The sequence below is a fragment of the Tenrec ecaudatus genome, chromosome 3 (genome assembly GCF_050624435.1).
Source record: "Tenrec ecaudatus isolate mTenEca1 chromosome 3, mTenEca1.hap1, whole genome shotgun sequence".
In the NCBI taxonomy this organism is placed as follows: domain Eukaryota; kingdom Metazoa; phylum Chordata; class Mammalia; order Afrosoricida; family Tenrecidae; genus Tenrec; species Tenrec ecaudatus.
This window is the reverse complement of record NC_134532.1, coordinates 148,633,493-148,659,581: the sequence shown is the minus strand read 5'-3', so window position 1 is coordinate 148,659,581 and position 26,089 is coordinate 148,633,493. Positions and strand designations below refer to the sequence as shown.

General features: G+C 40.4%; 1 protein-coding gene and 1 pseudogene across 2 annotated transcripts in view; one reads left to right on the top strand and one right to left on the bottom strand.

Annotated features, from left to right (window-relative positions):
- The window catches only part of USO1 (USO1 vesicle transport factor), a 76,815-nt gene extending 54,193 nt beyond the window's left edge, over positions 1 to 22,622 (top strand). Inside the window, exons 14-25 of one of the 2 annotated variants that reach the window (XR_012783478.1) lie at positions 1,573 to 1,683; positions 2,598 to 2,716; positions 2,813 to 2,994; positions 3,947 to 4,068; positions 9,145 to 9,283; positions 11,395 to 11,558; positions 12,338 to 12,427; positions 17,777 to 17,875; positions 19,436 to 19,540; positions 20,337 to 20,552; positions 21,203 to 21,320; positions 21,626 to 22,622. Coding sequence is in view for 1 of the 2 variants with exons in the window: in XM_075544189.1 (XP_075400304.1) it covers positions 1,573 to 1,683; positions 2,598 to 2,716; positions 2,813 to 2,994; positions 3,947 to 4,068; positions 9,145 to 9,283; positions 11,395 to 11,558; positions 12,338 to 12,427; positions 17,777 to 17,875; positions 19,436 to 19,540; positions 20,337 to 20,552; positions 21,626 to 21,709 (1,431 nt within the window). In the remaining variant the exon portion in view is untranslated. The remainder of the gene's footprint in view (positions 1 to 1,572; positions 1,684 to 2,597; positions 2,717 to 2,812; positions 2,995 to 3,946; positions 4,069 to 9,144; positions 9,284 to 11,394; positions 11,559 to 12,337; positions 12,428 to 17,776; positions 17,876 to 19,435; positions 19,541 to 20,336; positions 20,553 to 21,202; positions 21,321 to 21,625) is intronic. The other variant, XM_075544189.1, reaches the window with a different exon arrangement.
- LOC142442829 (THO complex subunit 7 homolog pseudogene) lies at positions 13,710 to 14,322 on the bottom strand (annotated as a pseudogene).
- Positions 22,623 to 26,089: the final 3,467 nt, after the last annotated feature.

The window sequence follows — 26,089 nt, the reverse complement described above, 5'->3', positions numbered from 1 at the left end:
CTTTTGTGCCCTTGGAGGGTACTTTATACACTTGATTTGTTTAAATTTTGTACCTTCTTGACACGGTTCATGCTTGAGTACTTCATCTGTTTTCCTGCTACTGAAAAGATACTGTCTCATCCCATTTTCTGCTCGATTATATTCAACTCTGCCATTATGATCTTTTAATTAAACTCCAAAAGGAATATGTGTACAAGATTCTGTTTTCCATCTAATTGTGTTTTTGTTTGCTGAGTGATTTGATAGGATCCAGTGTGTACAGTGTAAGCATATTTGGCAGCAGCACGCAGTCATTTTGAGTTACAACAAACATGGGTAACCAGGATATTTGCATTCTTAACTCGAGTAGGAAATTTTAAGTTGTCTGCAGCACCTAGCTAGTTGAGAGTTAGCTATATGTTTTTGACTTTTTAGTTTACATGGTATAGATAACATATAATAAATTATGAGCACAGTAGTACAGAAACCAGGAAGAAAAATAATAAATCACATAAAAGTTAAATCCATGCTTACTCAGAAAGCATTTGAAAAGGTCTGGTTTGAACTTCTTACATTTCATACTGATATACCCCAAAACAGATTACAGAGAGGGCAAGCTATTGGCATCAAGATGTCTGTGATGAGAGGCCTCTGAGTGGTAGATGGACAATTTGGAATTGTTGCCTTTGGAATGTATTCTGAAATTGCCACACTGCCATGCACTACTTTGCTGTTTTCTCATCTTTATTTTTCTTAAAAAACAATACAGATTTTAGTAATATGAGAATATGCCACATAGGAGATATATGAGGGAGCTTCTGAACGTCCTTCAAAAAATTTTGTTGTTTCCGGCTATATTTTTCCATGAATATTTTGAAAACTCCTTCGTATATGTTTAATTAAAATTTAGAAAACATAATTTTGACAAACATGCCAATATTCAATATTCTTTAATTATATGTGGCAGCAGTATAGTTGGTGGTTTGTTAAAATTACCTGATTTATTAAAATTCTCAATTGTTTTGTGAATTCTTTTTATCTGATTTCCTCATGGAATTTGACTAACCTAATCAAGAAATTATTTCTTTGTATTTTGCATGTTGTTTTGTTTTGGGGTTTTTTGTGTTTTGAAGGGGCTGAAATTTGTCTTTTTATTAGGAACTTAAAAAAATTGAAACATAATAAAAAAAATACCAGGCAAATTTGCTGATATTTGATGTGTTTTAGGATTTATTTTATTTTTCTTTTAAGTCTCAATAGCATGCATTTTATCTTACAAAGACCAGGATTTTTTAATCATGTTTTTAGATAACAATGCTATATATTCTATGCTATATATAGCAATGTCATCTATATTACATGCTATATATTATATGCTATAAACATGAACATTTCTCCTCTGTTTATTTTTTTTGGAAGTGCAGCCTGTAAAGGATACAAGAATACATTCTCTTGTGCAGTTGTTTTAATCTGAATTCCTAAACATTTTTTATAAGATGTGAAAATCTTATAAGGAGAGATCTTCGGGCAACTCTTATTTTGAAAAAGACTGAAATGAATGGAAATAGACTCTTATTAACTTATCTGTTGCAGGGAAGCAAGATACAGACGAGAGTTGGCTTATTAATGTTGCTTTGTACTTGGTTAAGCAACTGCCCCATTGCAGTAACGCATTTTCTTCACAATTCAGCCAATGTCCCATTTGTATCCTTTACGTGTTAGTAAGATATGTGTGTTTTATCTTTTTAAACTTTAACTCTCAATTAGAATTAGTACTATACCCCAAATGTGTGAATTCTCCATTATACTTGGGCTGCAACTTTGTAAACTGTGTGGTGTGTTCCAGGCTGGGTTCTTTAGAGAAGCAAAACCAGGGATATAGTGATAAGATATAGATAGCGAAATTTATGTCAAGAAAATGGCTCACATAATGTAGAAACAGGCAATCCAGGCAGGCCCCATGCCCATGGGTCAAATGTTATAAGGTGTAGGCTTCTGGGGCTCATGAACTCAAAATTGGCAAGAACATCATGGGCCAGTGGCAGAGAATGATGACACAAAGATTGGCGGTCCAGATTGCTGGTCGAGTGACTCCTAGGATCATTAATCAATGTGACAGGTTGTTGGCCCAGGTCCCAAGAACCAGAGGTCAGTGAGCCAAATGAGAGATCCACACCCAGCAAAAAAGTATCTACTTATAAGAAAGCTAGCCATATCCCTTGAGACTTTCAACTGTATCAAAGTAAGGGGCTTGCACACTACCTTAAACTTCATAGACCTGTTTGCCCGCTCATAGCACATCCCATCATGGAGTTGATTACATTATGTTGGCTCATATCACGATTTACTAGACAATAACTACCTCACTAATGAGAATCATTACCCAACCAGGTTGACATAAAACCTAACTAAAAATAAAGTGGTAAAGATGCTTAAGGGGTTTTGTGTGTGTGTAAGTGTAAATACACCATTGTTTATGTTTTAGAATGAATTGGACTATATAGATATATAGTGGTTTTTTTCTAAGAATATTTACGTGAAACTTGTCTAATTAAAATGGCAAAATAAAGTACTCTTAGTATATTTTGAATCATGACCCTCCTTAACAAAGATTTCAGCTTACAGGACAAATTGCAGAAAACCTTGGAGAGGAAGAGCAGCTGGTCCAGGGCTTATGTGCCCTCTTGTTGGGCATTTCCATTTACTTCAATGATAACTCGCTTGAGAACTATGTGAAGTAAGTCAGGGGGAAATGCCTTGCTAATGTCATTGAGAGAATCATGCTCTGTTGTTTTGTTTTGTTTTTAACATCTCAGTATACTTATCTCTGTAGAGAAAAACTGAAACAACTTATAGAGAAGAGGATTGGCAAAGAGAATTTCATAGAGAAACTAGGATTCATTAGCAAGCATGAATTGTATTCCAGAGCATCTCAGAAACCCCAGCCAAACTTTCCAAGTCCTGAGTGCATGATATTTGATCATGAGTTTACGAAGTTAGTGAAAGAACTTGAAGGTAAGACTCAAAACGTTATATTAATATTCACTAGAAGTAACTATGGTGGTATTGTGTACGTATTATGTACTGTGCAGACATAGAATAAGCTTAGAAGCAAGGTGTTTCAAGTGAACACTTTGTTTATATAACAAATTTGGTTCCCATTTGACAGTTTCCTCACAAAATTGTCCAGTGTTATTAAGGTTTTTACAATGCTTCAAAATGTAAAGCTTATTAGTTGCATTCTGGCTGTTCTGTTTCTACTAAATGCACTCTTGACATTTAGGACAGTAGTTAAACTACACTTGACTGTTTAACTGAACGTAAATGATGTACATCTGGCAGTAAGAAACACTGAGCAAGAGTGACTGGCTGTGATGGTTGAGGATCTGTGTTCACTTGCCGGCACCATGAGTCTCGGTGGCATTGTAGTTATGTAATAATGTTGTCATCTGGTGTGTCATCCTCCACTTTTGCATCAGGCTGATCTTCCCATAAAGACCCAGTCTTTGGAACCTCCTAACCATGTTGATAGGGGAGGAGGAGTGTACTCTAGTCCCCTGTTCTCTTACCTTTGTTTCAGAGTAAATGTTGGCATTCTGGCCTCATGTAGCTGACTTTTTAATAAAGCACCATTCTCACATAAAACATCTTTTATTTTGTATACCAATCGATTGTTTTGCAAAAACGTGACCTCTTGAGTGGCTTGGGTTTAGGCTTAGAGCGCGTCCTTTAGGGCAGTAGCTGGTCCAGTGAATCTGACCCCTTTACAAATCTGAGTTTTGCTCCGTGTTTTCCTCCTGTTCTGTCAGGGCCCATCTCTTGTGGCCCGATCGGAACGGTGAGTGGTGATGCCAGGCACATCTACTTCGTCTGGTCCCTGCTTACTGGCCACTGGCCCTAGAGACTGGCTTCGTCTCTGAGACCTCGGCTTCTTAAATGAAATGTTAACTGGCACTTCCTGTTACAGGTGCTATAACTAAGGCTGTTTACAAGTCCAGTGAAGAAGACCAGAAAGAAGAAGAGGTGAAGAAGACATTGGAGCAGCATGACAGTATTGTGACTCACTACAAAAATGTGATTCGAGAGCAGGTGAGTCTTAATGATTGTACACTTTCTAATTCACTGACTCCTTTTGCTTTAGTGGAAAATTAATCTTGGCACTTCGAATGAAAGAAGATACAGAAAATATACTCATTTTTTCCCCCTAAACCAAAAGCATCTGAGTAGTCAACAAATTGAACATTTAATATATGTGAACGCTGAGCAGGATGGTGTAGATACAGACATGTTACCAGATCTCAGTCTCATGGGCAGATAAACCCATAAATATGTTACTGTAACATAATAGAAAATGAAGTCCAGTGAGAGGTAAAGGCCCGGTGAAGGTGTTAGGTCAGCACTGAAAAGCAAGTAATTTAGTTAGGTAATTTCCTCAAACAGGGGCTTAGGGAAAGCAAAGAAGCTGAGTCCTAAAAAGATGGGTAGAAATAACCTGGGCAAAAGGAGAGGTAGGAGAGAGCAGGAGGTGACAGGTAACAAACAGCATGGCTTTGTTTGAAGTAAGTGTTGCTGGTGTCCACATAGAACATTGTAGCCGCTGTATAAAAGAGAAACTTAAGTGACAAGGCTGTGGGAAAGGAGGCCACGAGTAGGATTGTTGTGTTAGCTGTGGAAGCAATTAAGTACCGAGAGCATCTACAATGACGACGATGATAGCTACTACTTACTGTTTACTGTGGCTCATGCGCTCGCTAAGCACGCTTTAAACACCGTATCACTTCATTGTCACCACATCCCTACAGAATAATTAGTATCTCCAGTTTAAAATCAGTGAGGATTCTGAGTCTTGGAGGTCGCTCAGTAATGGGTCGAACTGGAGTTCAAATACAGGTAGATTATGGAGACTCTAAAAGCTCATGCTGTGTTGTATAAGGGAACACATTTAGAAATGTGGAAACTGAGGAAGGTAAACTGATCGGACTTGTAATGATTGGGTGTGGGTGATCACTAGGTTTCTGTCTCAGGTGTCTGCCGACTCAGGGACCCTGTCGGCAGGGTGGAGTTGCCCTTGTGGGTTTCCAAGGCTGTCACTCTTCCCCTGGAGGCAGGCCTTCTCTTCCTTGTGCAGCAGGTCCTGGTTTCAGCAGCCCACAGCCAACAGGGACGCTGCCCTGCCAGGCTTCCTGAGCTCTGAATAGAAGGCACTCAATGAGACAACAAAAATGTCACACTGACTTGTAGAATTTAGCTTAAAGGACAATTTGTAAAGCCACCTATTGACTTTTTGGAAGAATACCACTGTCCTCGGCCCCTTAAACTTTCCCTTAGTTTTCTTGCAAACTGTCCTTGTTTTACGTTATGTTCCAACAATTAATGTCTCATCATGGGATCTTTCAGTGCATTCTGGCAAGCACTGGAAATTCTAAATTTATATTACCTGAAAAATTATATCACTCTTGTTAAATTTCTAATATCATTTTAAAATTCACTGGTAATAGTCACGGTGGCGCTATTAGAGTCTCTTACCTGCTGCTTGCATCCCTCTGTGACAAGGGGAGCAAGACAAGCAAAGATGTAATGGTGGGACCCTGTAAATTGAAAACTTGTGTGTGATTTATTTCCACTTTAGGAGACAGTATGTTTTAAAGTCAAAAGATTGAAAATATATTTGAATGTTAGTTTTCAATATTAGCTATATGTGAACAAACTTAACAGTAATGTGGAATTATCTTTGATCTAAAATTGTTTTTAATAATTTTATTGGGGGCTCGTGTAATTCTTATCACAATCGATCCATCCATTGTGTTAAGTACATTTGTACATTTGTTGCCATCATCATTTTCAAGACATTTTTTTTGAAGAACATAGATTCCTATTTTATTTATTTATTTTTTAATCATTTTATTGGGACTCGTATAACACTTCTCACAATCCATACATGCATCCATTGTGGCCAGCACATTTGAACATTTGTTGCTATCATCATTCTCAAAACATTTTCTTTGTACTTGAGCTCTTGGTATCAGTTTTTAAATTTTACCCCCCCACCCTTCCCCACTATCCCTCACTCATGAACCCTTGATAATTTATACATTATTATTTTACACTAACGGATGTCTCCCTTCACCCACTTTTCTGTTGTCCATGCCCCTAGGAGGGGGTTATAGATAGATCATTGTTATCAGTTCCCTCTTTCTACCCTCACCTTTCCCTTACCCTCCTGGAATGGCTACTCTCAATATTGGTCCTGAGGGGTTTATCTATCCTGGATTACCTGTGTTTCCAGCTTTTATCTGTACCTGTGTACATGTCTGGTCTAGCCAGATTTGTAACTGGGATCATGATAGTGGGGATAAGGAAGCATTAAAGAACTAGAGGTAAGTTGTATGTTTTGTTGGTGCTATACTGCACCCTAACTGGCTCATCTCCCCACAACCCTTCTGTAAGTGGATGTCCATTTGCCTACAGATGGGCTTTGGGTCTCCACTCCACACTCCCCCTTAACCACAATGATAGGATTTTTTGTTCTAGGTCTTTGATGCCTGATACCTGATCCTACTGATACCTCATGATAACACAGGCTGGTGTGCTTCTTCCATGTGCACTTTGTTGCTTCTTAGCTAGATGGCCACTTGTTTATCTTCAAGCCTTTAAGGCCCCAAATGCTGTATCTTTTGATAGCCGGGCACCATCAGCTTCCTTCACCACATTTTCTTATGCACCCACTTTGTCTTCAGCGATCGTGTTGGGAAGGTGATGGCATCATGGAATGCCGGGTTAAATAGAACAGTGTTCTTGAGTTGAGGGAATGCTTGAGTGAAGGCCCAGTGTCCATCTACTACCTTAATACAAGCCTATACATATATGCACACAGATCTATTCCCCCATCATCATATATAAATATATTTACATAAGTACATGCCTGTTTTTAGAGCTGTATAAATGCCCTTTGCCTCCTAGTTCTTTCCTCTACTGAATGATCTAAATTTGAATAATCACACTGCTCATATTTGTAAGGATTTTTCAATCTTATCTTGGTACAAATTTGGTGTCCCTTCCAGTTATTGAAATGCAATAGTTTTGGAGCAATGGAAAATAATGCTTGAAATATGTAGCTTACACTTAGGGATGAAAAACAGTTGATTTGGGGGAGAAAAAACATATCTGACTCAATTATGTATTTTTAAGTCATTAATTTAAAATAATCTCACCATTTAAAATGCCATTTGACCCTTAGACAACAAGTACTAATAGCTATAAAATATTTATGTCCCTTTAATAGTGTCTGAGAATCAATCCTTACTAAGGAAATTCTCCAAAATTTAGAGAGAAAAAAACAAACATGTCAACTGAGAGTTTTATTTTAGTGATATTTCTCATTTTGAAGTGAATACTTTGGTGACAAAACATTGAATGAAAGTTATATTACATCTACTTGGTCAGCTGTATGGCAAGCCTTAACAATTATGGTCAGAAGAGCCATGGATCAGTGAGGGAAAAACTGCATTTAGTAGTAAGCTTAAGATTACAAAGTTATTTATGGACTGATTATAGCAAGCTTAAAAATATGGATTAAAAAGAACTAGAAGAAATTACTATCAAATGCCAATAGTAGTTATAGCAGGATAGTGAGAGGTATAACTCTTTACTGTTTTTTAATCTTTTAAATGTTCTATGATTGTCTTTTTGTTGGTATAAATATATATAAAGAAGCATTTGCCAACTCAACATTCCTCAGCTATATAGTGATAGCAATTACATTTTTTTTTTAGCAATTACATTTTTTAAATCATCTTTTTAGGAGAACATACAACTCTTATCACAATCCATACATACATCAATTGTGTAAAGCACATTTGTACATTCATGAGAGCAATTACATTAATCATGTTGCATATCCATCAACATGACATGATTGTTCTTCAAAGTACTCTCTTATATTTACCATATATACTCATGTATAAGCCAAGTTTTTCAGCAAATTTTTATGCAGTTTTTGTGGTCAAATCAGATGCCTTGGCTGATATTCGGGTTGGCTTATATATGGTAATACTATTGCCAAATCTGGTTCCATTCTTGAAAACATTTTTCAAACTCATCTGTGGCTGCCAGCACCTAACCTCACTTTTTTCTTCACCTTTTTTATGTTGTTTCATGTCCCTCTTCATTTGCAGAAACATGGAGTGAGGTTAGGTGAGTCAGGTGCGTGGGGCAAGAGAGGCGTGCTGTTTTTGCCAAAAACTGGTGCACTGAGGGGGCTGCATGAACAGGTGTCCCCCGTCTGCTATCAGACCTTTTTTGTCACACACTGTTGTGTAGTCTTTCCTACATAGAAAACTTGATTAACAATGTGACCTGGTGGAACGAACTCCAAATGCACTACAAGTCGACATGTTTATCCGTTAGGGATGTTGATGGACAACCAGAACAAGGTTTGTCATCAATCAACATTTCACCTCTTTTTGAAATGAGAAAACCACTTATACACTTGAATTTTTTCCATAGAACTGTCCTGGTAAGCTGTATTCAACATCACAACATGTTCTGCGGCATTTTCTCTAAGCAGGAAACAAAATTTCACAGCCACTCACTGTTCTCTTAAATTGTCCATCAAAAAAATGAGGTTCAAGAAAAACTTCTACAAAAAAATTCACTGTAACCAGAGAGAACCTTCCCAGGAGACGCCACTGAACAATCACAGTGATTTGCTTGTTCAGTGCTTGCCGTGGGAAAACGTATACTGCAAATGCTCCACTCAGGAGCTTTTTTCCGTTTTGTTGTTGTCTTTTGCCCGGGGCAGGTGGCGCGAAGGGAGAGATATCTCCTCGTACTTATACTAAGCTTCTTAGTTTGTAAAGTTCTTCAGTGGTTTGAGAGGGCCTAAAATGAAGTTTTAAAATTTTATTTTCCCCCTTAATTGCTATGAGATTGCAAGCCATGCTAGAGTACTCATTAATAGGGCCCTAATTAAAATCTTACCGTCTACTACACAATAATTGACCTGGTGTATATATTCAAGTCCTACTCCTTCATCATTGAATGATTTTGGAGGTGTTGAGTATCTTAATATCCCAAATCAAAGTAATGTCAAATTTTTAATTTATTGAACTTCCCAGTGCTAATTAGTGTGAATGTAAAACATTTGAATTGTGTTTGTATTCACAGGACCTGCAACTTGATGAATTAAAGCAGCAGGTTTCTACGTTAAAATGTCAAAATGAACAGCTGCAGACAGCAGTCACACAGCAAGTATCTCAGATTCAGCAGCACAAGGATCAATATAATCTTCTCAAAGTACAGCTAGGTAAGCCTAACTAGCCATTAGCTTGCTGGGTTAAACAATGGGCTGCCAATCACCAAGATTGACAGTTCAAACCCACTAGCTGCTTGCTAGGAGAAAAATGAGACTATAAGTCAGAATTGACTCATGGCAGTGGATTGGATTTGGTTTTGGATAATATTTGAGGGAGGCAGAATGACACCTCTTTCTCCCATGGAACGGCTGATGGTTTCAATCCACCAACCTTTCAGTTAGCAGCCAAGCACTTAACTGCTGTGCTACTAGGGCTCCTTGTGCTGGAGGAAGTGTAAATGCATATGCAAGTATGCGCTGCATAACATCCTTTTGGACAGTGTCTGACCACATATATGCCCTGTTCCTATAAGGTTTCTTGTTTGTCTGTTGCCTGTTTTTAAGGAGAAATTGCTCTTCTGTTTATTATTTCCCTCTATGGTTTTTAAGACCCCAAACTCCGATGCTGGCCACACTTGATCTTAGGTGGATACATTCATGTGAGACAGAGGCCAGGGCTCTGGGTGCAGGTTCTAGGGCAGTGGTTCTCAACCTTCCTAATACCACAACCCTCTAACACAGCTCCTCCTGTTGTGGTGACCCACACCAGAACATTGTTTTCGTTGCTACTTCATAACTGTCATTTTGCAGCTGTTAGGAATCAGGCAACCCCTGGGAAAAGGTCATTTCACCCCAAAAGCGGTCGCAACCCACAGTTTGAGAACGGCTGCTCTAGGACTTTGTCAGGTGGGCATTGTTTGGCTAGGGCTTCTGCTGCTGCTTAGGCTGGCAGAACATCAGGCTGGTTAGTCACCCTCTGTTCCATCCTGGTCGCTTCTCCTTCCATCCCTCCCTCTGGCCTGTCCGCTGCCCCTGCTGCCAACATGTGTTTCCTCCTGCCTTTAGCAGCAGCGGCAGCAGTGGCAGGAAAGGGAACTGAATGCAGGCTTCCGTAAGGTTTTTACCAGCATTCACCCAGCGTCTGTCACACACCGTGCTATTTCACAGAGCATACCCTGAATGGTAGGCAACACATACCTATTGTAGTAGAAAGTGAAATGACAGTTTCATGCATCCCTGACAGTAATTAGATTCTGGACACTTCAAATGCATTTTCATATTTTCCTCATAACTAATGCCTTAAGTAGTAGACGCACTTGTCCAGATTAGAGTCTCATAGCTCACCAAGGTCACCAAGCCATCGTATTTCTCTCCCAATCAAATATTTTCTTGGAATAACATTTGGATAGTACTTAGTAGAGTGGAGGTTTCACAATACTCATATTTCATTTTCTTACCTGTAATTCATAAAAGAAGAAACTGAGGCAAAGAGGTGTTATCTACAGTAATGCAGCTGAAAGGTGTCAGGAAGAGGCCTCGACTTTAGATTCCTGACATCTAATGAGATGGGTCTAGAAACCTGAGAAACACTGCATAGCTAGCTGTCTTTCAAGTAGTATTTTCAAAAGAAGTTAGGTAAATATACATAGAGATGATTATAAGAATTTTCCAAACTTGTTCACAGCTCTCAAAGCGATTATTGCCTCACGTGTAATGCCTTTCAAAGAGACTCAAGAATCTTTGCGTTGTTGAGCTTCCCCATCATGGTCTTTGCTTATAAAGCGTCTCCTTTTCCAAAACTTGGAATATACATATTTTTTTATTGTTAACTTTTAATACATATTTAAAGCTAACTATCTGGAAGTAGGAGCGTCTTACTTAAGATTGGAATATTAACTACTAGTAGGCTTGTTTATGTGAGACTAAAATATTAGAAAAGTCTCTTTTTTACTCTCCCTACTTATCGCAGTAATTTGTCAGTTACTTCATGTTGAAATCTATTCCTTTGTGAAGGCTTTAAGAGGAATTTCATTTTTCCTTTTGCTGGCAGAATTGGGCTGGAGGGAATGTAATTCCTCATCATGGACCATTCTGCGACTCCCTTTAGGCTAATGCAACCGTGCCTGCTCTTTACGTCCAGGGACTCTGGGCGTCCGCGTTCGCTGTATTTCTCCATGTGCGCGTGTTCAAGGAACGAGTGTGCTCGTCAGCGTGCTTACAAGTCTGTTTGAATCTTTTCATTAAAAACCCTGTGCTGACCTTTCGAACGTTCTCCCTCTTAGCAAAAGAGAATCAGCAGCCAAGTTCTTACAGCGATGGGACTCAGGTGAACGGCATTCAGCCAGAAGAGATTGGTAGGTTACGAGAAGAGATAGAGGAATTGAAAAGTAATCAAGAACTTTTAAAAAACCAACTGGCTGAAAAGGACTCTTTGATTGAAAATTTGGTAAGAAGAAAATGTTGAAAATATTTTTAAAGAAATCAAGAATAATTCTCATCCCACGAGTTCATTTTTCTTCATTTCCCAGTAAGCTCTAGAGCAGCGGTTCTCAACCTGTGGGTCGCGACCCCTTTGGGGATTGAATGACCCTTTCACAGGGGTCGCCCGATTCATAACAGTAGCAAAATGACAGTGTTGAAGTAGCCACACAAATAATGTTATGGTTGGGAGGGGGCTCATCACAACGCGGGGAACTGTATTAAAGGGTTCCGGCTTTAGGAAGGTTGAGAACCGCTGCTCTAGAGTGTAATATTAAGATTTTAAGAGTATGAGCTTTGAAGTCAGATAATTAAGCTTCCAAGCTAATTGAACTGGAACAGCAACAGTAACCTCTTGAATCCGCTTTCCTGATCTGTATATGGAGGGGTACTTCCTATTTTCTTCTTTAGACAACTAGATGAGATACTCGGTGTAAAATTACTAAGAACAGGAAACATGGTCACTATGTAGCCATATTTATTTGATCTTTTCCCAAGAGATCTCAGATAAGTGCTTAGATTTTTAAATACATTATTTGGTATAATTATAAATTTATTGACAATAGAAAAGTTATAATACATGCTACATTGAAATTTTATCTTTGATGTAAGAATTAAAATGTTGACAAGAAGTCTTTTGGTGAAAATCTGTAAGACATTGTATGTGTACACTTCTGTTTTGGCTTTCTGTATATGTGTCCCTTTAGAAAGAATTTATTACATAGTTTATTCCTATCTTATTTGTAGAAAGCTTCCAAAACATCTTCTGAGACAAATGAACAATCTTCAGCAATCATTTCAGTTGGAGATTCTGAGGAAGTTTCCGAATTAAAACAGGTAAATAATTCTTGATTCATGTTTTGTCTGTTTAATTACAATGGCCCTGCAGTTTCATTACTTTAGAACTACCTTTCCCCCTTCTTCTTTTCTCATTCATTCTTGTTTTCCTGCATTTTTTCTTTGTAATTTTGTATCATTATTAGCTCTCCCCTCCTTTCTTAGTATAATAGGAATTCATGTTTCTTGTTAAAAAATTTTTTTCTTTTTAAGTCAAACATTTTTCATTAGGATTCTCAAGTCTCCAATATATAGTAACCACAATGTTTCATTCTTATGGGGAAGCTTAATATGCAGTTGTGTTTTTATTTAAATCTACCTACACTCTAAAACCAAACTCACTACCATTGAATTAATTCTGACTCATGGTGAACCTGTGGGACAGGGTAGAACTTTGTGGGTTCCCGAGACTGTAACTCTTTGTGGGAGTAGAAAGTCATGTCTTTGTTCCTTCCGTGTGCCAACTGGTGGCTTTGAACTGCTAGCTTTGTGGTTTGCAGACCACCACAGCTCCTGTGCCTACACTAGAATTGTATTAAAATGAATTTAAGTTAACCTTCATTTGAAAATGTCTAGTAAAAATGTTACTCTGTTAATGTATTTTCCAAGGAAACTTCAGTTAAATGTTTTTATAGGAGAAAATTGCTTTATATATACAAAAAAAACTTTTCCCAGTTTTCTTTCGTATATCTTTGGTTGTTAGTGTGTGTGTGTGTGTGTGTGTGTACAGTTTGTTTTTTTTAAACCGAGAGTGAAATACTGTAAAAAGGGAAGGAAAGAGAAAATAGCCCACAATCCTGCTGCTTGCATAAGTAAACTGGAAAACTGAAAGAACAATCCAAAGCCACATGAATACATGATAGGAATTTTAAAGAGAACAAAGAATTTTTTACTTCCTCATCCTACCACTTACCCAAGATCATAATTCTTATCAGCAGCATTGCCTTTTAAATTTTGTTTTATTTTGTGATTGTTGAGAAAATATACAGCAAAACTTATAATTCAAGTTTTGACACATGCAATTTATTGACATTTATTACATTCTTCCAGTTGTAATGTTTTTTTTCCCGTGAAATCAGTTTATTAAACATTTTGGGGCTGAAAATGAATTTGGATAAAACCAAGTCTGTACTGAAGTCATTTTCTGTTGTGTGTAGAAATGTAAATAAAATGTGCATTACGTTTAAAAGCAAAGTATTTCACTGCAGAAATTTTAAGTATCTCAAAGAACAGAAATATTTCTAAACACACTAAGGTCATACAGTTAGTTCAATACTCTTGGGATGGTGCGGATTAGCTTGTCTATGGCTTAGTCTCTGTATCCATGCTTGTTTCTTGCGCTTCTACTTCTGAGAGTTTTTCATCGTTTTCCAGTGTTTGTTGAAGTTCGTGGATGGTACTAAGAAGAACGTGAAACTGTTCCCGCCTCAATTCCAGCTTATCTTCAACACTTTCTTTAATATGTGAAAGATGCTGTAGTTCTTTACCCAGAGCCTCTAGTTCCTTTAATGTTTCATGCCTGTTGGGATGATGCTGGATGACTTTTGCTAAAGCTTCATACTCTTGGCGATTTTTTCGTATTCGTTTTGCTTGAAGAATTTGCTTTTTGCACGCAGCAATTTTTTCATGGGCTCCAGCAATGCTACATTCTATTTCTTTGTAAATTTTTTCATAATTTTCCATTTCTCTGAGATTCATATCATATACCAGCAACGTTTTGCCCATTGAAAATTCACATTGCAACAGTGTGCTTAGCATACGTTGGTATTGGCTGTATCCCTCTTCCTGGGATCCAGAGTTGCACCATTTAATGAAGCTTTTCACAAGCAGATTAATTCTTCGATCATCTCCAGCACCATCTCCATCAATGAGGAGACGCTTCCGTATGACTTCATTTCGGGCGGTGCTCTCCGGAGTCCGGAGCTGGGGGCGTCCCAGGCGGCCCCCTTCAGGGGTCGCACGCCGGGGCCGGGCACTTCTCTGGCTCGAGCTCGAGCTCCGGGAACAGCCGCCCCAGCGGCCCCGGCGCGCCCACTTCCTCGCAGCGCTCCGCAGATGCCCCGGCCCCTCCCCGGGTGCCCGCACTCTCGCCCGCAGCCCTGCACCCCCAGCCTCCGCGCGGGAGAGCCGGCTGGGAAGGCCTGAGCGCTAGGGGGCGGCGCTCGCCAGCCTGTAATTTTTTTTAACAAAGAAATAACACCTCCAGTTTTCTGATATTGGAACTGGTATTTCTGCCATTAAAAACAAGAAGAAAACATGCTGATGATTTGATTGAAAATTTAGAAAGCAAATTTGTTTTCCACATTCCGCAATTCCTACATACACATTGCAGCCCCCACAATGTAATAGAATCTTCCCACTTCCTCCCACTTTTCTGTTGGTTCCTGCCTCCTGAGCTTTATCCCCGAGAACTTGCTGTGCTGTTGCTCTTGTGCAGTGGGCGGTTCTAAGGAGCATGAACCTCCCCGCCATTATTGTTCACCTTGTAGACCTATCTATTGTTGAGTTAAAATTGAACCGTGGGAGTGAGTTCAGTTCCAGGCTGGAAGGTTGACGAAGGGCCCCAGTCTCAGGGTTCCACCAGTCTCCATCAGATCATTATGCCCAATCTCTTCTATGATTTTGAATTATGTTCAGCATGGTTTCCCCATTCTATCCAGAACCCTCTGTTTTAATCCTTTATTGAGCAGCCAGCAGTGGTCGTTGGGCACCATCTGCCTTTTCTGTCCTCAAGGTGGTGGAGGCTGAGGTTCAATGTGCTCCCATTAGTCATTTGTACTGTTTCCATGTGTCTGGATTTTTTTCATTCTTTGCTCTGGAAGGAGAAAGACCATCTTAGATGGCTGCTCAAAACTTTAAAGATCCAAGTCATGACTCAACAAAGCAGTATGTAGAACGTTTCCTTTGTGGACTATTGTTATGCCAGTTGAGTTTGATGTCCTCCACAACTATGGGTCTGACCTCCCAGGCCAGGGACTCATTCTATCATTGTGTTTGTTTGTAGCTAAGAAGTTTGCATAAACTTGTCCCCCCTTTGATCTACAAGATGACAAGTCTGATAGTGTTCCTCCTGAGGTGTTGGCTCGGCTGAATATCAGCTGTGAATCATTTCAGACTCTCAGCACTTATTTTGCCTGCATTGTTCCTCGTTTTTTCTATAAAGTTTTATGTGCAGCTTATAGAAATGATAAAAACAGTAATCTTATGGTACATATATTATGGACAATATATTTATAAGATAAACATCAGTCACAACAGTGAATATTCTGTGAGTTTGGTGATTATTAAAATGTGACAATATTCTTATGTTATACTTGTACTAACATCTAAAGGAATCAGATAATTTTATCTTATTATCTCACTATCTACTCTTTAAGAAAGTCTTTGTTTGTCTTCAAACAAGCAGCCATCTAAGTGGGACATCAGTTGAGTTCACATGGAGGAAACACAGCAAACTGTGATCCAAGGATTGTAAATAATAAAATCTAATTCCAAAGGAGGGAATGGTATCAGAGCTTAAATTGTGAACACCTAGTTAGCAGAAGGCTATGGGTGACAGTGGAAGCCCAAAATCCATTTTCAGTGTCCACACTTGGATTAAGCCTCCATTGAAACCTTTCTGTCCATAATTAAAATATGTGAATAGATTTGTTACCAGAGGAGAGCCCTGTAGGGTTAATTATGGCAGATGTAGTTGCACTGAAATGTAATATCTTACCATTTTATTCCCCTGTTAACCCATTTTAACGTTTCTTAAGAAAGAGTGAATTCCCTCTGACCACAGACCAGGGATGTGACTAGTGAACAGCCTTAGTATCCTGCACAGTGCATTGGAAAGTGGATTCTTGCAGGTGAAGTCAGGTTAAAATCTAACGCCTTATCATTTGAGCTCCCTTATGAACCATTGTTTATTTTGTTCTAATTTTAAATATTTTCTGCTTTCTTTTTGATTGAGATCTTTCTTTGTTTTACTGTTATTTTGGGGGGGGCTTTTGGGAGGTATATTTTCTGTATATGAAATCCAGGATAGTTAAATCTACAGAGACTAATTGGATTAATAATTTCTTGGCTGTCCCGCAGGGGAGGTTGTGAGGAAATGGGCAACTAACAACAATGAGTTTTAAAAAATGTTCTAAAATTGATGGTGGTGATCTTTACATGGTTGACATTTTGGACTAGAAAATTCTCTGTTGTAGTAGACTGTCCAGTATGCTGTACAGTGTCAGTAACACTCCTGGCTTCTACACAGTAGATTCCAAGAGCATATCCCTATACCTACCCTCAGTTGTGACAACTGAAAAGGCCCCAATGTCACCAAATACTGCCAAGGAATTGGAGGAAGAATCACCCAGATCAGGAGCTACTGTGCTAATTGCTTATCTTTTCCCTATAATGTTTTGATGTGAAAAGGAGAAGGTTTTGGAAATGTCCATATTAAGAATGTAAGCTCAGTTATTTTTTTCCATTTAATCATGACACTATTGTTTCCATATGTGCTTGTGTATGCAGACTATAAATGTCCAGCTCTGCCCTTTCCAAATAATAAACCTATAGCCGTTAGGTGGAAGGGGAAAACAGTTCCCTAGATGCATGGAATTGGGACAGGGACCTGGGAGTCTATTTATTAAACAGACTTTCAACTAACCCTTCTATTTCTAGCCCCACCTTGACCTACATGTCCAAAGAGATTTAGTGTTACCAGGTCTCACACCTCTTGGTGGTTCTGCCTAGTGTAAGGTGACCCAACGTCCTGCTTTTGGCGAGACAGTCCCGATTTTTAATAGCAATTTTTCCCACATCCCGTGGCATTTTTTAAAAGTCCCAATTTTTGGAAAGAATGCACGACAAGCTAGGGTGTACGGTTTTCGGCTGCCATGTGGCTATTTTGCCGGGATATGAGTTTTATCAATGGTGTCCCTATTTACCAGTGTTAAGATCTGGTCACCTTAGCCTAGTGGTCACCATAGGGTTCGGCTTCTGTAGGTCTGCTGCATCAGTTACTGCCGTTGGTGTTGTGAAATTCCCTGATTTTAGTGCTCTTCTTTCTTTTCTTGTTACCATTATCCTTATGGGTTTCTCCCATCCTTTCTTTCCTTTTTCTTCTTTTTTCCTGTTCCTCCTGCTTTCTTCCCTCTCCCCCTTCCTCCCTTTATGACTCCCATCTGGTAGGTATCACACAAGAGTTTCTGTTTTCAACCCACAGTTCTTAGAGTCATTCCTTTGAGTTGGAATTGTAAACCTGTAGGTTTAGTTTGGAGGGGAAATGTTTTGTTGTTGTTCCTGTAAATAGGAATTTCCTTGATGAAATTACTGCTTTAATGTTGCAACTCAATAATTTTTGTCTCTTAGGAACTGGCAACATTAAAGTCTCGTTTGAACTCACAATCTGCGGAGATCACCAGCCTACAGGCAGAAAAGCAGGAGCTATTACAGAAAACAGAAGCATATGTAAGCTATGTCTTGTTGGCTTTCTTCTGAAGGGCAGCAGACAAAGTTTGGGGTGGTGTTACTCTTCAGCCACTAGGAAAAGAAGACAGTTGCCTGATAGCATCTTCCCTAGCAAGCGCTCCAGTCTCAAAGGCATGGCAGCACCGTATCACAGCCAGGCTCACCGTCACTTCATTCGGGCACTCAGCATTTCCTAAATAATGTGGGCAGGACCCGTGGGCAATCTTGGTATTCACAATCAGATGCCAGAAAGGAGCCGTGCTGAGATTCTTTCATGAGATTTCCTCCAGATTTGCCAGGGTGGATGATACGTTCAGGACCACGGGTGTGAGGGGCGATGCTGGGAGAATGGAGGGTGAGTGGGTTGGAAAGGAGGAACTGATTACGAGGATCCACATGTGACCTCCTCCCTGAGAGATGGACGTCAGAGAAGGGGGGGGAAGGGAGTCTCCGCATAGGGCAAGATATGACAAAATAACAATCTATAAATTATCAAGGGCTCATGAGGGAGGGGGGAGCGGGGAGGGAGGGGAAAAAAAGAGGACCTGATGCCAAGGGCTTAAGTGGAGAGCAAATGCTTTGAAAATTATTAGGGCAAAGAATGTACGGATGTGCTTTATACAATTGATGTATGTGTATGTATGGATTGTGATAAGAGTTGTTTGAGCCCCTAATAAAATGTAAAAAAAATAAAAGTATGTATTGGGAGTCCATGGCCAATTGTATTTAAGCATTTAGGGAACTAGAGAACTCTGTCATATGAACCGATGGCCTTATCTTTATTTAGAAATGGCTTCATTGGATTAAAATTGCACGTTAACCTCTTCCTTCTTTCATTTATGGGTGTTCAGTTGAGATCGTTTCTATGTTTTGAATGAAGCCAATATAGAAGGCATTGTCCATATTCTGTTTTGTGATTCATAGAACAAATCCTTATTATTTTTTTCTTACAAATAAATCCTTATAATTTAGTTAACAGGAAAGTGAGGTGAATATCGTTCTCTTCTTTCCAGTCAGGAAAGTGATTTGCCTGTGACTTTTTCCATCTGCTGTTGAGTCACAAGACTCCAGACTGTATCAAACCCCTAATTAGAGGAATCCTAGTAGCCGATCCAGGACAGTGACAACCAGAATGTTCACCTGTAATTTATCTCAACATCAAAGTGCGTTTCACAGTTAGAGCATTATTAGCTCCATTTCCCCAACTGTCTGTCTGAGATGATAGTGCGGGTTTAACCTACAGGCATTTCATGAAAAAGACGTTGAAAACTGTCAGGTTACAGCTGCCTCTTTGATTCTTTCCTGGGCTGACCTGGAAGCCTTCTGGCCCAGCCTTGTCTGTGACCAGCTCTGGTAGGGCTTGCGGTTGCGCCGCTCCCCTGAGAGACAGCTCCCTCCTCGGAGGAGAGCGCTTTAACACATAGAAATACATAAAGAATGATACTTTCTGTTCGTTGGGAGGCATGTAGTATTATTTCAAAATAGCAAATTAAATCACATTAGGAGTTTGGATTGGTAGTTTGGAATTTAAAATTTGTGCGTTTTCATTTCTACTTTCAGGCCAGTTCAGTTCCTGTATCAGAAGAGAGTGAAACAACAGCTGCAAAAACTACTGATGTAGAAGGAAGGCTATCAGCATTACTGCAAGAGACTATAGAGTTAAAGGTAAGTTTTTGATGAGACTTTCATTGACTAAATACTTTCTCAAATGAACTACAGGAAATTGATTGTACTGCAGTTAATCTCTCACAGCCTTAGGCCAGTGAGGTAGAGTGGTACATCAAAACCGTTGCTTCCCCGTGATGATGGCTAGACGCACAAATCGTTTTCAGAAGGCCATTTCAGATAATGGTACCAACTACGTAAAATGAAAACTTATATTAATGTAATTTGAAGGCAAAATCATTGAAAATATTCGTTTTCAATGTCTTTGAACTTCAATATCTAATCCCTAAGAAAACCAGGGGTCCAGATGTGCTAACTTAAGCCACAGGTCTTGTCTCTCTGAGGCTAGGTGTTACCATCAATCCTCTCGATCCTTGTCAGCCCGTGGTGCAATAGACACAGAAGAATAAAATAAAAAGAATCCAATAACGTTAATAAAAATAAAGACTTGAAGGAAAAAATAGAAAAAGCAAGATAACATGTAATTGAGCCTATTGATTGTGATCAAATTGTTTTTTAAGCCGTGGGTTTATTGGGATGAAGATTTCTTTCACGTTGGGGTGGAGCCCTCCTCCTGAGGCCAGCCGTCTTTTGCTGCTCGTTGTCTGTGTTTCTGTCTCCTCTGCTGACGGTCTGAAATGTGCTGGGGTTTTGTCTCTTTGACCCTCTTGTGGAAGAGCAAGTAAAAACTTTTCTTTTTTGCCTGTATTTTAACCAATACCGTTCTCTGCTTCTAGTCTAAAATGGGTGTGGATGTGGGTGGATGTGGTTCCGTAACGTGCCCCTCCTTGCCCAGAGTGAGGTCCAGGCCCTGTCTGCGGAAAAGGCTTCCATCGAAGAGCAGCTGGCCTCGTCCAACAGCACCATTGCCATTCTGCACAACGAGAAGCAGCAGCTGGAGGGGGCGATGAAGGACTCCAAAAAAGAGCAAGATGACCTCTTCATGCTGCTGGCCGATCAGGATCAGAAAATACTGTTATTGAAGAAGAAACTGAAGGAAGCTGGCCATCCTGTAAGATGATCTAATGTTTGCCCCAAATAACTTGTCATCTCTGTCATGATGATGCTCTTTTGTTTGGTGGTTTTCGGTGTAGCACACGCCTAGACAGTAGTCCCCATGTAGTCCGAGGTTTCACTTTGTTGCCTGTGGACTGCTGTGCGCTGAGTATGTTTGCCTGGCTCACCGTTCTGAGTAGCATGATGGGATCGTGAGCTATCCTCCGGGAGGGCCTGGGGCTGGTTCCTCCTCCACTGCACGCAGGCCCGGCAGACGGGCGGGGCGCGAGTTTGCCGTGGACAGCCCAGGCCACCTTGGGTGCTTGTTATATGCTCGTATGGCACGCATACACACACACACATGTATATGTATGGTTTAGTACTGCCTATTGGAACTTAACCCCCCCTCCCCCCCATGGAAAGGGAGACGGCACTGTACTTTTATGATGGGCTTTGACGTGTAGCACGTGAACACTGTTTCATCAACACTGGTTTTACCGTGTCCAGGAAATTGACCAAAGGCACCGTTTAGGTTCCCTTTCAGTCATGTTTAGATAGTTTTCCTTTGGCCTTTGAACTTAAAAGGTGAATTGAATTGATTGTTCTTCTGGTAATACAATTCCACCAGGCCAAATGTGCCATTATCTTTTGCTGTGTTTGCTTCAGATTCGAGAGAAGTATAACTCTCCATCAGCAAAGTAAGCCCATGTATACCATCTCATATTAAAAGCAGCAGGGAGCTTTGAGCATTAAATCAAGGAAATTGGATGGCTTGTGTGCTACTGTAAGTACTGGAATACAGAATTTATCCATCGGGTACATGTTACCCACTAGTAGCGAGTCGATTCCCACTCAGCAGCTCCATAGCACAAAGGAGAACTGTTCCTTGGGGTTCCCAGTGCTGGGAGCTTTACAGAAACCAGCTGCTGCCTCTCGCTCCGGGTGCAGCTGGTGTCCTCCAGCCACTGGCCTCACAGTTTTCAGCCAGCACTGAACTCGCTGTACCACCAGGGCCCCGTAGGGGAATCACTGTTATGTCATCCATAAGAAGTGACTCAATATGTCTACCTGAATGTGTTTTCTTATTAGAGTGAGGAAGAGGATGAGCTGGAATCTGTAGGCCAACCTGATGATGAAGAAGATGAGGATGTGGAACAGCAGGATCATGTCTAATTACAATCTTTAGGAATGGTGGAGATTACATGATAACTTTGAAGATGGTGTCTTACGACAGTGTTGTGGTCTGCCTTTTCAGAAAATAAAGATTCAAAAAGCACGTGTGAAGCATTCACTACTCAGATAATTATTGTATTTTTAAATGATGCTACTCATGATAAAAAGCCCAAGCCCCTGTATAGAAGCCATACCCTTTCTGTAAATTTATCTGAACATTCCCAAATGTAATTTGCAAAGAGTTCTAGACACCAAAACGGCATCATTTTAAAGCATAGTGGCAATGCTGTTTGCCTTGGGTAACTGGTTATTATCTACATCAGTCCTCTATTTTGTCTATTAATTTTCGCTTCTCAGAATTTGTGGCTTTTAGTACTAATTTATGTGATTTATTGAATTGGAATCATTGTTTCTAAATTCAACGTGGAGTTCTTAGCTGACGGTTTTCTTTTCGAGAAATGGGTGTACTGCAAGTCACGGGAGCAGGCGCTGGAGATCGCATCTGCCAGCAGCCCCCTCTCGACGGTGTGCCTCCTGAAGTGAGCCCGAGGACCATCGTAGGAGCGCCGGGACGCGCTGACGTGGCTGCACCACCCTGCGCCTTAGTGAAGAACCAGAAGGGGAGAGCTTGCGTCTGAGAACTTTGGCAATGGTGTATTTGCATGTGGCTGGTTTTATTTTAAGCTGGGCATTTAAAAGAAAAATTCCTAGTTAACAGCTGATGCAACTTCGATTTGTGACAGCATTGTTTATCGAAAACGTATTATGTTCATAAAAGACCCACACTATGATTTATATAATTTATTGGCATTTTTGCTGAATAAGTTTGTCAGATAATAGATTTATAAAAAGCAAATGAAGCAGTGTGTCTAAATTTAATGTTTTGGTAATAAAAATAGCTATGTTCACTTAATGCTTGATTTTGTGTTGTTGTTTTTTTTAAGATTTTGAGAAAAGTATTTTATTCTCAATAAAAGTGAGACAAGTGAAAGCTGTGAAGGGAGAGTTCTCTTCCTGGGTGTATATTATAGCTTTCTACATTTACAAGCAATCATTTAAAATTTTTAAAGAAATATGGGCCATAGCTAATAATTACAGTCTCAAAAATGTGGAGGGAGGGGCCCAATTGGAACAACTGAACTTGAGGAGGGCTGCATGTGTCTCAATTCAACTCTGCAGGTCTTAGCCAGTGGTTTCATTTTAAAGAGAAGTGATGTGCCCCTGAGTTGATTCCGACGCACAGCGACTGTAGGACAGAGTAGAAGTGTCCTGTAGGCTTTCTTGTTCCAGTCGTGATGACTGCCTGGCTGTTGGCACTCAGGTCCTCCTGGTTGGAACAACCAGGTAGAGAGACGCGGCAGTCTGCTTGCACACTGCCTTGGAGGCACTGGAGGACAGCTCTTTTCTGCGGTGTAGGGTCATTGGGCGCTGAAATCTACTCCATGGCAGCAGGCTTGGCTTCTGTTTTTCTTTTAATCTTTCCAGGGGCAGACAGCAGAACCCACCACCACCAGGGTCCCTAAGTAAAGCCCACCACCTACCCTGCCAAAGAAGTGGCGAAAGCATTCTCAAAAGCCCTGCCATTTTGGAAAAGAGGTTCACATTTTATTCTGAATGAGATGCAAAGCCAGGATGACTAGATCTATTTCTATTTCATAGATTCCTCTCTGTGCCATGGGAAGACATGTGTGGGAGGAGACTAAGGGAGAAACCCTGGAGATGAGGTGCCATTTAAGCAAAAACAGTTGAAGTTCAGATTCTGGGAGTGGAGGTGTCTGTGGAGGATTAGTGATCTCTTATGAGGATTTGAACTGCCCCTAGGGACTAAGGCAGCATGGAAAAGTAGCTCCTGGTAAACACTGGTGCCATGTGCTGCAGACCGCAGAGGAGCGGGTTGAGGTGGTAATGGAGGGTTGTGCTACATCCACCAGAAATACTCATGCAAGTTAGTGTGTTCGGAGAACAGTTGGATATTAGAAATTTGAAGCTCATTGGGACGGGAAAAATGTGAGCAAGGTATTTAAATAATGTATTTACATCCATTCAACAGAAGAAATTCTTGTGGGGAGGGGTGTAGAAGGAGAAGGTGGCCAGGAACACCACCTAGAAGCCATTCGGTCTTTAGCGGGAGCACTGGACCTTAAGTAATGTGGTGGGTGCCCAAGAGTACAACCGCCCGGCAGGTTTGCTAGGTGGTGGTGTTTATGGCAACAGGTGGTCAGTCCCCCCCACAGCGCTGCTGGGTAGGTTCAAACCACCAGCCGCCTGCCCATTTAAGCACAAATGCTTGCAGACTCCAGACTCCTCATGTTAAGTAACATTAGATGGACAATGAAATCAGTCATGACCTGAAACAAATTTGAGCTCTGGAATTAGAGGAAAAACTTTATAACAGTTCCTGCTGTAATTTTAGAAAATAACTTGCTGAAATCGCACTAAAGTTTTATGAACATGTAATTCACATACCATACAATTAAAAAGAGTATGTGATCAACACTACAACCAATTTTTAAACATTTTTCTAATTTTCTTTTTTAATTAAAAGATCATTTTATTGGAGGCTCTTACAGCTCATAACAATCCATACATCAGTTGTATCAAGCATATTTATACATATGTTGCCATCATTTTCTAGACATTTACTTTCTATTAAGCCCATGGTATTAGCACCTCTTTTTCCCCTCCCTCCCCATCCCCCTCATGACCCCCTGATAAATTATAAATTATTATTTTTATATCTTACACTGACTACTGTCTCCCTTCCCCCCATGGCTTCTGTTGTTCATCCCCCTGGAGGGGGTGGGTGGGTGTAGTTATGTGTCGATCAACATGATCAGTTCCCTCTGCCCTCCTTCCCCCTACCCTTCTGGTATCGCTATTCCCATTCCTATTTCTGCATTCCATGTGTCGTGAGCTATCTTATCTGAACCTGTGTACATGCTCTAGTCTAGCCCGCAGTGAAAGGCAGCACTGGGGTCATGATAGTGGGGGGTGAGGAAGCCTCAAAGAACCAGAGAAAACGACCTTGTTGAATAACCCACAATACTTGCTAGGAGACCATTGCAATCTAACCTAACTCCTACATTTATAAAGAAACTCAAGAAAAAGAATATTATGACTTAGGTCAGGTGCACCTTAGTTGTCAGAGTGACATACTTGTTCTTAAATCCTTTAAAGAGGCCTGATTTATCCATGTCCAACATGTCCTTTGATTTATTGACTGCTGCTTCCATGAGCATTGGCTGTGAATCCAAGCAAAGTGAAATACTTTGTATCTTTTCTCCATCATGATGGTATCTATTGGTTCAGTCAGGAAGATCAGGCTTTGCATTACACTGAGTCATAATCTACATTGAAGGCTGCAAGCCGTGAATTTTCCTCAGCGAGTGGTTCAATCCCACTTTGCTTTCAGCAAGCAAGATCATGCTATCTGCTTATTGCAGGTTGATGGTAAGCCTTCCTCTAATACTGTTGCTGTATTCTCCATTTCCTCCAGCTTCTTGGGTGTTTGCTCAGCATACAGATTGAAGAAGTATGGTGAGAGGAGATAACCCTGGGGCACACCTTTCTGAAACCATGCAGTGTTCCTTGGCTCTGTTCCTTTGACTGTCTCCGTGCAAATGCAGCTCTGCATGGGCACAGGAAAGTGTTCTGGGATTCCCATTCTCAGTGTTATCCATAGTTTGTTATGAGCCACATGGTCAGATGCCTTTGCAGTTAATAAGCACACCTCTCTGTTAGTGTCTGCTTTCAGCTAAGGTCTATCTGACACTAGCAAGGATGGCTAAGACTTTCATGCACTTAGGACCTGGTATCAGGAGGGACCAGTCCCTGGCAAAGGGCACCGTGCTTGTTAAAGTAGAAGGGCAGTGAGAAAGGAAGCCCCTAACATGAAGGACTGACAAATCTCTGCCACAATGGGCTTAAACCTAACCATGGTGAGGATCGGCAGGGCTTCATCCTGCTGTGCACAGTTGGAGCCGATGATCAGGAAAGTCCAAATCTTTGCTGCTAGGATTTTAAGTTTTTTGAGCAAATTACTGAACTTTAGAGAATCTACATTTCTTCCTGGGACTCATTAGGAAGCTAATTAAGGTGAGTGGTTCTGAGCCCAGCTGCAAACTGAAATGTCGGTGTTTGGAACCCACAGCCACCACTTGAGGAAAAGGTGAGTCTTCCTGCTCCCAGTCTCAGAGAGCTCAGAGCAGTTCTATTGTGATGTGTCCCCATGAGTTGAAATCGAGTCAATAACAGTGGTGTGGACTAGGATTACCTTTGAACATGAAAAAATCAAATTGTATCTAGTTAAGTCTGTCTAGTCTAAATTGTGCCAGGGGGGTGCGGTGTTTCAAAATGTCAGTGGCTTACAATACTGGTACT